Below are 13350 nucleotides of genomic sequence, written 5' to 3'. Positions count from 1 at the left end.
AAAAGTATTTGCTGTCCATGGACCCCCTGTCTTGTTTTTGCAGACCACAGCTTGAAAACCCCTGCTTTAAAACTATAAAAAATACCTGTTAGCACTTCCAACCACATGGTTTTGGATTCAGGTCCACTGCATAGCACCTTCAGTAAGTGACTTGAACTTGGGATGACCAAAGCCTTGCAAGTGGATCTGGTTACAGAAGCTGAAACTGTTGTGTGAATGTGTGTGTATTGTCTTGACATTATGTGGGAGGCATTCACCATCTGTTAGTATACTTCTGAGGCCTTTTGGGCAACCTGCACAGCAGAGTCCAGCCAGTCCCCATACTCATGATACCTTACCTACCACGACCATACAGCTGACCAACACAAGTTATCGACCCAGCTGGATCTTCCATGAAGAGAACACAATAAGCAGGATAACCTTGTAAATAAGTGTCAATCATCTCCAATATTCTGCACATACATGTCTGGCAATAAGATGTTGCCTGGCTTGGAAACAGGTGAAGGTTAACAACAGGAAGGACATCCAGCTGTAGAAAAGCTGCAAGCATGGAAAAGTGGACAATAATGTTTCAATTTCCAGTCATATACAACCAGGAGTAGACAAACATTCAGTATCCACTTCTGTGAGTAAATTAATATTTTTCACTCTTAAGAATCCCAGTATTCAACCTTTCTATACACAATAACTATCTCATTTCTTTTAAACTGAACCAAGACCTTATTGCTGAACAATAGCCATCTGCAAAGCAAATACCACAAATTGCTATACATAATGATATTAACTGAACTGGTTTGTATGATTTACAATCACTAAGTTACATATGAACTCACTGATGTTTTCACTGACAGTCATTAGTGAAAACATCATCATCATCGTTTAACGTCCGCCTTCCATGCTAGCATGGGTTGGACGATTTGACTGAGGACTGGCGAACCAAATAGCTACACCAGGTTCCAATCTGATTTGGCAGAGTTTCTACAGCTGGATGCCCTTCCTAACGCCAACCACTCAGAGAGTGTAGTGGGTGCTTTTACGTGTCACCCGCACGAAGGCCAGTCAGACGGTACTGGCAACAACCACGCTCAAAATGGTGTATTTTACGTGCCACCTGCACAGGAGCCAGTCCAGCGGCACTGGCAATGATCTCGCTCGAATGTTTTTTCACATGCCACCGGCACAAGTACCAGTAAGGCGACGCTGGTAACGATCATGTTCAAATGATGCTATTTATGTTCCACTGGCACAGAAGCCTATGATGTTGACCAGCTGACAACTCATATATTCGTTCCTTCTATGACATATTTATTTAACTTGTTAGCATTCAGATTACTTTGTCAAATGTTGACATTATTTTGAATTAACCATGCATTATCTTGTAGATGTGATTGCTTATTTTTAGAATGACACTATGGAGTAGGCATGAGGGCTGGATCTGATCAGTTTGAACACAAGACAGGTAGAATATTTGGGCTGGATATGACCAGTTTAAATATAAGCATTTTAGAACAAGCAATTTCAGGTGAAAGGTTAATAAAGATTTGTTACTCTAGTTAGTAACTACAGAAATTATTTACAGGCAAAACAAGAAGTGAATATTTTGATGTTTTTTAATCAGAGTAAGTTTACATACAATATCAGTAGTGCAAAAATTCATGGCTATATACAAGTGAAACCACATATGTTAAGAACTGAATAAAAGTGACTTTTCTGCAGTCACTGGATGTGGATGTGGTTGTGATTGAATGTAAAAAAAAAAAAAAAAAATAAAGAAGATATCACCATCTAACACCCAATAACAACGGAAGCCACAGCTGTCTCATCCAAGATGTTAAATCTCATCTGTCGCTATCACTATAAGTCCTTTTCTTACCCGTTCCTTTAAAAAAAAACAAAACATAAAACAAAAATAAAATTGTTTAGACAATATTGCAATTAGGAAATAAATACTCAATTATCTATCTCAAACTTCAAACTAAAATGCAAAACGAAAAAAAAAAAAAAAAAATGGTTTATATACCAATACTGTTTCGTCCGCCACTATAACCTCTGTTTCGACTATAGCTGCTGCCGTAACCTCCACCACCACTGCCGTAGCCTCCGCCGCCACCATAACCACCACCACCATAGCCTCCACCGCCACCGTAGCTTCCTCCACTACGTCTACTGCTATAGCCACCTCCGCCATAGCCACCACTACCGTAGCCACCACCACCATAGCCACCACTACCATAACCACCACTTCGGCCGCCATAACCACCACTGCGACCACCATAACCGCCACCACCACCACTACTATAGCCACCATAACCTCCACTGCGTCCGCCATAACCGCCACTGCGTCTTCCAGCATAACCTGCAAATAAAGTTAAAATTCAGAAAACCATAGCAGTTGACTTTCAAGAACAGGATTTCATCATACTTATATTGGAACTACAAAAAATGAATTAACTATCAACATTTCCCTGTGTTGACTCGACCCCATAAATGACAACTTTATACTTAGATACCTAAACTTATAAAGGTCTAATTATTTAAATATAATTTTAGTAATATGCATGTAGCCTAAAAGCTGCAGAAAAAATCCCGATAAACAATATTACATTATACTGAACACTTTGCCTACCATATGTGTTACTGGTGATTCCCACAGTACAGAACTGATATAATATTTATTCTGTACTGCGGGAGTCACCAGCGACACTCATGGTATACATCAATGTGGTAAGTTTATATAGTGAATTGAAACATATACATAGTTTTAAAAAATGTTTAAATTTATAACGAAATGAGGTTGCTGGTGCAAAAAGAAAATATGACATAAAGTGGGTTTGGTTGGCCACGTGTTAGTCAAATTTTACTCAAATACACATCATACACAATTAGTTTCTCCTTTTTTAAAATATCTGACAGAATGTACCTTAACATTTCATTCACAATAGGTCTTAACAAAATGAGATAATATCAAAAGCTACTGTACCTCGATTTCTGCCATCATTGTCACCTCTGTTTCTTGCAAAACAGCAGGAAACAGTTCTGCCATCAATATCAGTACCATCATATTTGTTCAAAGCACTTTTTGCTTTTGATACAGACTCAAATTCCACAAACGCAATTCTAAAATAGAAATTTTAAAAGATGGAAAATTCCACTTTGAAAATAATTAATTATACCAAAATCAAACAAATAATACACTATATCATGAACAAATGTTAACTTGCTTATAAATAACAAAGTCATTTTACACACCCTTTTGGTTTTCCTGAATCTGAAAATATTGGCATTCGTACAGCAGTAACATCTCTGAAATATGATCGCAAAGAATCTTCTGTTGTCTCATAGGATAGATTTCTCACTAGTAGCACATTGGATTCTTCAGGTTGATCTTAAATTGACAAAGAGAAAAGAAAATACATGCATAAAATGAAGTTAATTCAAAGTAAATCATTTAATTTCTATCAAATGAAAGTTTAATAAAGGAGAAAAATTACCATCTCTAAAACCTCTCCTTTGCCGTGAAGTACCTCCTGCATAGTCTAAGTACAATTTTCGGTCCCCACATTCAACCCCTTGTTTGTTTTCAATGGCATCCTTTACTTCTTCAGCAGTATCAAACTCAACATAGGCAAACCTGAAGAAACAAAGACACACATATTACATTTAGGAAATAATGTTTTGATATAAAACTTGCTTGTACCAACCCTTACTAGTTAAATTAATGTGCCTTTTACATTTGCTAAATGGAAAACTGTGTTGCAAAACACATCTGATACTACTGAAAAGAGAATATCTAAATATGTGATTGTCTAACTGGTAAGCATAATTTCAATAAAACCATCTCAGTAAACTTACCCTCTATGCGTATCTCTCTTGCATGGAATTCGGACATTTCGGGCATCGGGAAATATTTCCATCAGACTGTTCCTAATACTCTCTTCTGAATCATCATAGGACAAGTTCTTCACAAATAGTGATTTTGAATCATCTGGAAAAAAGAAAAAAAAAAGTTTATAACTGAAATTATATTGTTCAGAGAATAGGAAAAGGCATTTTGTATAATTAACTCAAATGTTACCCGAGTATCTGAGACAACTCAAGTTTACCTATTCATACTGAAATCAAGACATTGATGTAAATTATTACTGCATTAGTATTAACAATTTCACTAGACAAACACTTGCCGTGTACTGTCCAGTATTCTTATAATGTGAATTTTATTCTCTAATTTTTTCTAAATCTTTATTTTCCTCTTATTTCCATAATATATTATCTTTAAAACTTTATAAGCTTCAGGTTTAGAAATAAAGAACCTGAAATTGAACAATTTTTGGATAGCAGCAGATAAAAAAAAAATGTAGCAAACATAGCACATGACAGGTTGAACCAGATGCTTCAAGTTACAAGGGTTTAAATAATGTCAGGCAGCAGAAGTGAATGCAATGATATCCAGAAAGACAATAGAGTGAAACTTAAAATATTTCTCTTCCAAATTTTTTTTAGAAGAGACCAGACTTCAGTAGGTTTTCTCAAAACTAAAAAAGAAACCCTGATTATTTACTTTACTTTATTCCATTTCAAAAGCTACATAGAATAACAGCAAAGACTAATTGCTATGCAAAACATAGCAATACATTTGATAGATAGAGCTTGTATATTGTCTTACAAAGCCAATCTAAACTCACAAATATTTTACAATTACATTCATATGCATAGAGAAGATAAACATACCCTTATCTCTGTCTGTTCTTTCTGGTTTTGATGCTCCCATGGGCTTACCCTTTTCAAATATCAATATAGACCCTTTAAATTCAATATCCTGCATGGCTAGGACTGCCTCAAGGTCATCAGGATTAGCTAAGTCGATATGTGCAAACCTATAAAAGAAGAATACAAAAAAAAATGAATGACAAAGAAGTAGCAAAAAGCACAGAAAAACAAACATAAAATGGGTAATAAATAAATCTAATACACACTTTTTATTGTCTTGTTTACGGACAGATGCAAATTCAATTCCTTTCTTCTTAAGAAATTTCTCAAATTTCTCAGCAGTCACTTCCAGAGGAACATTTCTACACAGAACTGTCACTGGTTCTATAATGGATTAGAAAAAGTATAACATTCAGTCTTCATAACTTAAATCAATACTCATATGGAAAACATTTTAAATTAATCTCCAACAACAAAAACTAATACATATTCTCAGGAGACAAAAATACACTTTTATGGTGGTACGTTATAAAATCATTCGAGTGAGGTCGTTGCCAGTGCCGCTGGACTGGCTCCCGTGCAGGTGGCACATAAAAAGACACCTTTTGAGCGTGGCCATTGCCAGTACTGTGTGACTGGCCCTCATGCCGGTGGCACGTAAAAGCACTCACTACACTCTCGGAGTGGTTGGCGTTAGGAAGGGCATCCAGCTGTAGAAACTATGCCAGATCAGATTGGAACCTGGTGCAGCCTTCTGGCTTGCCAGTCCTCAGTCAAATCGTCCAACCCATGCTAGCATGGAAAGCGGACGTTAAACGATGATGATGATGACTTACATTTCAACAGTAATGCTGGGTGATTTTAATGGCATCATACAAATATACAACCCCTCGGCATAGGTTACTCAGTAGTGACTTCAAGGCACAGGCATGAAAGAAACCAAGAAGCAAGCCAGTTTGGAAAAAAGGACACAGAAGCCTAAGGATCCTTTGAATAGTTAGAGATTTAGAGACATCCTAACTGAAGCATTTAATGAGAAAGAGGAGGAGTTACAGACGTGGGACAGTTTATAACTGGAAGTTCCTACGAGACAACTTGCTGAGAGCCATACACCAAATTTATGGTTAGTGCAAAATCCCAACTGGACCTAGGTTAACGTGATGATGGAACAGTGTAGTTGACAGGGCCATTAGAACAAAGAAACAGGCTTCGAAGAACTGGAAGTGTGGTGGTAGCAAGAAGCTACATCAGGCAGCTAGGAGGCAGGTATACTTAGCTAGGGGGTGAAGCAGAAAGGAAAAAAGCTTGCCAATGTTATGCAGCGCAAAGGCCAGTGGCTTGAAGTGCTTTTTCTTGCAAGTCAGTGTGCCAGGGAAAATTGTGATATTGTTGGAGAGAAGTGTATTCACATGGATGATAGTTCACCTGCAACGAAAGAAGCTTGAAAGTGCCACTATGAAAGGCTACTAAATGTAGCAAACTTTCGGGAGGAGGAGAGTCTACCTACTGTGGATACAACAGAGGGACCAGCAATCAAAATAGACAGGAGTCTGATAGATGAAGCCATGAAGACCAGAAAAGCCCCCAGCCTTTCAGGAATCACTGTTGAGATGCTTAAAATATCTTGCAGTGTGGGTTATGGCTTAATCACCCATATAGTTAATCAGGTTGTACATGAGGGAGTCATCCCTAAAGATTGGTGTAGCAGCATCATAGCCAACTGCTACAAAGGTAAAGGTGATACCTAAGACAAATAATTACAGAGCTGTAAATTTTTTAGATCAGGTATTGAAAGTTACAGAGAGGGTCATAGCCCAACTAATTAGGAAGAGAGTTAGTGTAGATGAGATGCAATTTGATTTTGTGCCAGGGAGGAGCACCACTGGTGCTATATTTCTGGTAAGGCAGCTGCAGAAGTACCAAGCCAAAAATAACCCTATATACTTGACTTTTGTTGACATAGAGAAAGCTTTCAACAGGGTTCCCTGCTCCCTTATCTGGTGGCCAATGCATAAACTAAGGATAGATGAGTGGTTTGTGAGAGCTGTACAAACTATGTACAGGGATGCTGTCAGTAAGGTGATGGTTGGCAACAAGTATAGCAATGAATTCAGAGTACAAATAGGGGTCCACCAAGGATTGGTGCTTAGCACCCTCTTGTTCATCAGTCCTCTAGGCAATAACAGAGGAATTTAAGTCAGGCTGCTGATGACCTTGTTCTTATAACTGAATCACTACCAGAACTGGAAAAGAAATTTCAGATGTGGAAGCAAAGTCTAGAATCAAAGGGCCTTAGAGTTAATTTAATAAAAACCAAAGTCTTAGTAGAAAAGAGGACAAATTAGAAATCCCTTCAGGTAGATGGCCCTGCTCAATATGTAGAAAAGATGCAGGTAGAAACTCTGTAAGATGTACCTGGTGCAAGCTATGGATACACAAGAAGTGCAGCAATATCAGAGGAAGGTTAACAGGGAAAATAGTATTTGTGCATGGCAGATGCACAAGTACAATAAACACTAAAAATGCACAGAAAATAGACTCCATCAAATGGTAGGTGGGGGGTACCTAGAAGTAATTGATAGTTTCCCCTATCTAAATGACCAAGTCAGCAGTGGAGGTGGATGCTTCAAGAGCATAGCTGCCAGAATAAGAAGAGGCTGGGCAAAGTTCAGAAAGCTCCTACCTTTGTTGGTAACTAAAAGCCTCTCCCTCAGAGTAAAAGGCAGATTGTATGATGCCCGTGTGCAAACAGCCATGCTACACAGCAGTGAAATACGGGCTGTGACTGCTGAGGACATGCATGAGCTTGAAAGAATTGAAACTAGTATGCTTTGCTGGATGTGCAATGTCAGTGTGCATGTATGACAGAGTGTGAACATCTTGAGTGAAAAGTTAGGTACGAAACATCAGATGTAGTGTGTAAGAGAGACGACTGTGCTGGTATGGCCATGTGGTGCATATGGATGAGGACAGCTGTGTAAAGAAGTGCTGATCTCTGTGGAGGGAATCTGTGGAAGAGGTAGACTCAAGAAGACATGAGACGAGGTGGTGAAACATGATCTTTGAACATTAGGCCTCACAGAAGCAATGACAGGTGACCGAGACCTTTGGTGATATGCTGTGCTTGAGAAGAATTGTCAAGTCAAGCCAAGTGAAATCATAGTCATGGCTGATGCTGGTGTCATGTAATTGGCACCTGTGTCAGTGGCACATAAAAAGCACCCATTACACTCTTGGAATGGTAGGCATTAGGAAGGGCATCTAACTGTAGAAACCATGCCAAATCAGACTGGAACATGGTGCAGCGTTCCAGCTTAATAGTTCAAGTCAAACTGTCTAACCCATGCCAGCATGGAAAGCAGATGCTAAATGATGATGATGATGAATATAAAGCTTCAAAATCACACAAAAATGCTGATGGATTACCAAAACTTCAGATCCAAGAGTCAATATAAAGAGTATCAGATTTAGTTTACAGGATTGTCAAGTATTGGATGAATTTGATTTACCACCATCATCCTGATTAGGAGCCACTGTCATTACTACAATTTCTGAACACTGATGTGATACTTGCCATCATAAACAGTCATCATTATTGTTATTTTAAATTACATAATAACATTTTATTAAATTGATACATGTTGTCATACAAAATTCATATTATTTTTATTGTTGAATGCTAAACAATTTATTATTAATTTGAAATTGGAATCAACCATTGACATATCTGACAATTTAATTATTTTTGTTCTTATTTTTATTTATTCATCTATTATTATTGGCACAAACTGCTGAAGTGAGCACTGCTATATTTCATCATCTTCATTTAATGTCCATTTTCCATGCTGGCATGGGTTGGATGGCTTGACAAGAACTGGCAACACCAAGAGCTGCACCAGATTCCATCTGTTTTTGATTTGGTCTCTACAGCTGGATGCCTTTCCTAATGCTGGATGCCTTTACAGCTGGTTGCTTTTACAGAGTGCACTGGGTGCTTTTTTATGTGGCACCAGCTCTGGTGCTTTTAAGATGTCACCAGCACCAGTGCTTTTTACATGGCTTGTCTACACATATAAAGTGCCACCATCATCTTGCAGGGAATATGATTATTAGAACAATTATTGATTCAAAACCCCAACATCGTTGTTGATGTAAGAGTTAAAACTGAAATTATCTTATTTCTTAGTTGATACAGCAATAAAGATTCAGCCTCAGCCTACTTTCATAACAATCAAAAAAGGTGCCAGCAGTAACTCACAAACAATGTTGAGTATGAAATCTTTTTTTTATTAAAACACAGTATTTAGAAGTCAACAATACAAAATATTCTCTAAGTAGACTTCATCATTCACACACACACACACACACACACTAATCTTTCAAAATTCAAATCATCTTACCATCATCAACTTCTTTCTTACGCTTCTTGGCTTCTCTCTCACCTGGTGTAGTTAAAAAAAAAAAAGAAAATTATAAGTACATCCAATATCATTAAGATTCTATTTCAAACTATTTGATGATGGAAACAAAACCATGTCCATCATAATTATGAAATACTAACAAACATTCATCAACAGAGAAATTAAAGTATATACAAATTTAACTTTATGTACAAACCATACAAATTTATTTGTAGTCAGTATATTAAATAGCATTATGCAAACATGTAGCAAACATTTTGAATATGCAACACCAATTAAATTAGCAAATAAAAAGTGATCAAACTGAGAGAAACTACTGAATGGTAGGAGTAGAGAAAACAAGCCAACAGAAATGACTTACCATTAGATTTTCCATTAGCTTTTGAATTAGGGGAATCATCTGGTTCTAAAGCAGAAGATGAGTTTTAGTTAAATATTAGAAAAGAAACATATTCCTCAGTGAAACTATCTACCAAGATCTAGTTTATTTTATCAGCAATCAGAATAAAAGACCATCATATACCTTCATTAGAATTTTCCTCGTTAGAATTCTCTTCATCAGAATGACCTGACTCAGCAGCTGGTGTAGTATTTTTTACTGCTGCTTCATCCTCCTCCTCCTCATCGTCCTGTGCCTCCTCACCTTCATTACTCTCACTCTCCTCATCTTCAATACTTTCCTTCCCATCTGCCTCACTGTCGCCAAATTCTTCATCTCCTTTTGCTGCATACAAAACAAAGACAGACAACATTGAAGACTGAATCAGTATAATGTATTCAAGGCAAAAAAATCCACTATCTTACAATACTAGTATCTCTTATAAACTACAACAGTCTACAAAGTAATACACTATATTTCACATATCAAAACACATTGATATGATTTACAACAAATCCAAATTACGAAAAAATATCTAAATGTGTGGGAAATTCAATTAGCAGGTTGTTGGCACTCCGTCGTGGGTTCCAGTTGATCCGATCAACGGAACAGCCGGCTCGTGAAATTAACGTGCAAGTGGCTGAGCACTCCACAGACACGTGTACCCTTAACGTAGTTCTCGGGGATATTCAGCGTGACAAGGCTGACGCTTTGAATTACAGGCACAACAGAAACAGGAAGTAAGAGTGAGAGAAAGTTGTGGTAAAAGAGTACAGCAGGGTTTGCCACCATCCCCTGCCGGAGCCTAGTGGAGCTTTAGGTGTTTTCGCTCAATAAACACTCACAACGCCCGGTCTGGGAATCGAAACCGCGAGTCCGTTGCCCTAACCACTGGGCCATTGCGCCTCCACTTCAATTAGCAGGTATGACTACATTATCAAGTAATTCAATTTTCACTTGCTTAGCTTCATCTCACTGTGAGTCACTTAAGTGTCATCTACCACAGTCTTGGATAGAGAGAAGTTGTATTACAGAAACTGGACAAACTGAAACTTGTGTGACCTGGGTTAACACCAAAACCTGGGCTCTCACTTTAGCAGAATCCACTCTGCTAGAAGCAATTGGAATAATTTTTCCTCACCAGCCTCTGAAGCCCTAAAAAAAAAAAGCCACGTAGACTGTTCTTGGAAAATAAATACAAAGAAATAAATAAATGACAACACAACAGAACACAATATCTTTCAGTAACTGTTTCCTATCCCACCTAAATGTGTTATCTCAGTCTGAAACTCTAATAGTGCATGAGAAAATGTTTGTCATTAAGCCAGGACGTATTGCAAAATTGTGTATGAGTGAATTATTTCTGTAACGTAAGTCTAATGAAGCACAAACACAGTGAGTAATTGAAATACAAATATCTTAACCAAATCTTACCAGGTGAATCGTTATTTTGTTTTAACACATTAACATTTGGAACGTCTGCAACTTCCTAAAAAAAAAAAAAGAAAAGGAAGAAATCAAAAAACATATATAAAACAATAAAAATTCATATAAAGAAATAAATTTTTTTAAATCAACAGAAACATCTGACACTGTGAGTCTGTTGACAGCAATTGCACCAACTTTTGTAGAAAATTAACATCAAGCCACTCATACCTCTTCCTGCCAGGTTAAAAAATTTAGAGCTACTACAACAATAGTTAAATCTAGAGAGAGCATAGAGATGCTAAAGTGTTGTGAATAAGATCTAAGATGGAATGGGGTCTCAGCCTGCTTCCTTAGAAGCAAGGAACACAGGTACAAATTCCCCTGGGTTAATAGCAGCAATGATGTGGGTGGAAAAGGCATGTTGTTGGCAGAGAAATGTATTGATAAAATAACTGAGCCACACAGAATATGTAATAGAATGATTAAGTTAAGTCTTGTCTTGGACAAAATGAGAGACAGTTATCTCTGTATATACCCTACAATCAGTTAATAGATGAACAAAAGGGCTGGTTCTGAGACTCTCCTACAGAATACCTCAATAGTGAATGACTAACCTCCTTATAAAAGCTGGTGATGTTAATGGATATGTTGGGTAATACCATGTCTTTTGTGGCTATGGTTATTGTTTAAGGAATAAGAAAGAATCAAGGCCTTGGAATTCTGTGACACTGATGACCTAACAATTTGCTAACACCAACATCATGAAGAGGACCAATCAAGTGGATACACAAGCTAAATTGATTTCATGCCTTCCTGGAGGTGGGGCATCATCATCATCGTTTAACGTCCGCTTTCCATGCTAGCATGGGTTGGACGATTTGACGGAGGACTGGCAAGCCAGAAGGCTGCATCAGGCTCCAATCTGATCTGGCAGAGTTTCTACAGCTGGATGCCCTTCCTAATGCCAACCACTCCAAGAGTGTAGTGGGTGCTTTTACGTGCCACCGGCATGAGGGCCAGTTACACGGTACTGGCAACGGCCACGCTCAAAAAGGTGTTTTTTACGTGCCACCTGCATGGGAGCCAGTCCAGCAGCACTGGCAATGACCTCGCTCGAATGATTTTGAAAAATGTAATACCTAACATAGACAAGTACCCAGAGTAAGAGCTAGGAAAACTCATAGCATAAGCCAACTTGAAGATGTAGACACTCAAAGAGCCAATGACCAGTCATAGGTTCAGAGAAGTGCTAGACACCTACCTACAACAGGGGACAATAGAGTTCTTATGATACAAAATACTGAGGGATACAAACCAGATCTGTGGCTGGTGTAAGCCTATAGCTAGATAGGTGATATAATGGTGGAGTACTGTAGATACTTGAAGCAAAGAGACAGGTTTGGAAAAATTGCAGGAAAGAGACAACAAAGAGCAATACCAAGCAACCAGAAGAGAAGCTAAACATCAGATATTCAGAGCTGAAATGAAGAGGTTTTCATAGGTTCGGGAATGTGAAGTCTTTCAGATTAGAAGGTAGTAAATGAGAGAAAATCAAGATGTCATTGAGAAAAGTATACAAAATGATAATGGTACACTTACTCTAAATGAAATGGAAAGAGGCAAAGAAGTACTATTATAAGAGACTGTTAAATGTAGAGAATGTACAGGAGAGAGAGGGTGTATTCCATGTAAACCCTGCAAAGTTGACAGTATTATATAGTTGTAAGTGAAATTAAGGATATAAAAGGCAGATCATGGAAATTGCAGAATGAATTAATTAGAAAGAAAATTAACCTAGATGAGATGCATTCAATTTTGTGCTACAAATTTGTACCATCTCTCTAGTGAAATAACTGTAGAAGTACTTAGATAGGAGTAAACCACTTTGCTTGGCATTTGGCAACCTGGAGAAGTCCTCTGACAAGGTTCTAAGTTCTGTGATCTGGTGGTCAATAAGAAAGACAAATGGTTTGCAAGGGCCATACAATCCATATACAAAGGCATCTATTATAATCTTCCAGGTTGTAAACAGAGGACTTTAAAACTGGCTGTCTTTGAGACATATTACTGTATATTGATGATCTACTTCTTATATTTGAATCTATAGAAGATTTAGAGAAGAAATTCCAGACCTGGAAATGAAATCTAGAATTGAGATTTCTCAAACTAAATATGATAAAGACTAAAACTTTATTAAGTAGGAATTCCATTCAGTATACTTAATGTAAACTATGGGCATAGAAGGGATGCTGTAAGACCATAGACAGACTGATAGAGAAGGTAGACTTCATTTGTAGCAGATGTATAAAGTTAGTTAGTAATAATACCCATGAAATACATTTTTTTCAAATGCTGAGAAGTCTCCTAGATGTAGTTGAAGTGGTGTATTGAAAGCATAAGTGACTAGAGTAAGAA

At 37.6% G+C, this 13350-nt stretch overlaps 1 protein-coding gene across 6 annotated transcripts in view; it reads right to left on the bottom strand.

The window, feature by feature from the left end:
* Nucleotides 1–1592: 1592 nt before the first annotated feature.
* Nucleotides 1593–13350, bottom strand: part of LOC106875808 (nucleolin) — a 21490-nt gene continuing 9732 nt past the window's right edge. For 3 of the 6 annotated variants that reach the window (XM_089352909.1, XM_089352908.1, XM_089352906.1), the window contains exons 3-14: nt 10942–10996; nt 9652–9852; nt 9490–9534; nt 9108–9149; nt 4974–5091; nt 4729–4874; nt 3853–3985; nt 3492–3631; nt 3250–3385; nt 2981–3117; nt 2021–2356; nt 1593–1879 (exon numbers count right to left, since the gene is read on the bottom strand). In XM_089352909.1, coding sequence (XP_089209035.1) covers nt 1839–1879; nt 2021–2356; nt 2981–3117; nt 3250–3385; nt 3492–3631; nt 3853–3985; nt 4729–4874; nt 4974–5091; nt 9108–9149; nt 9490–9534; nt 9652–9852; nt 10942–10996 — 1530 coding nt within the window. In that variant the 3' untranslated portion in view covers nt 1593–1838. The remainder of the gene's footprint in view (nt 1880–2020; nt 2357–2980; nt 3118–3249; nt 3386–3491; nt 3632–3852; nt 3986–4728; nt 4875–4973; nt 5092–9107; nt 9150–9489; nt 9535–9651; nt 9853–10941; nt 10997–13350) is intronic. The other 3 variants (XM_089352911.1, XM_089352910.1, XM_089352907.1) reach the window with 1 other exon arrangement.

Source organism: Octopus bimaculoides, chromosome 5 (genome assembly GCF_046866305.1).
Source record: "Octopus bimaculoides isolate indiv1 chromosome 5, ASM4686630v1, whole genome shotgun sequence".
Taxonomy (NCBI): domain Eukaryota; kingdom Metazoa; phylum Mollusca; class Cephalopoda; order Octopoda; family Octopodidae; genus Octopus; species Octopus bimaculoides.
Note: the sequence above shows the minus strand (reverse complement) of the source record. Positions and strands in the feature narration are given on the sequence as shown.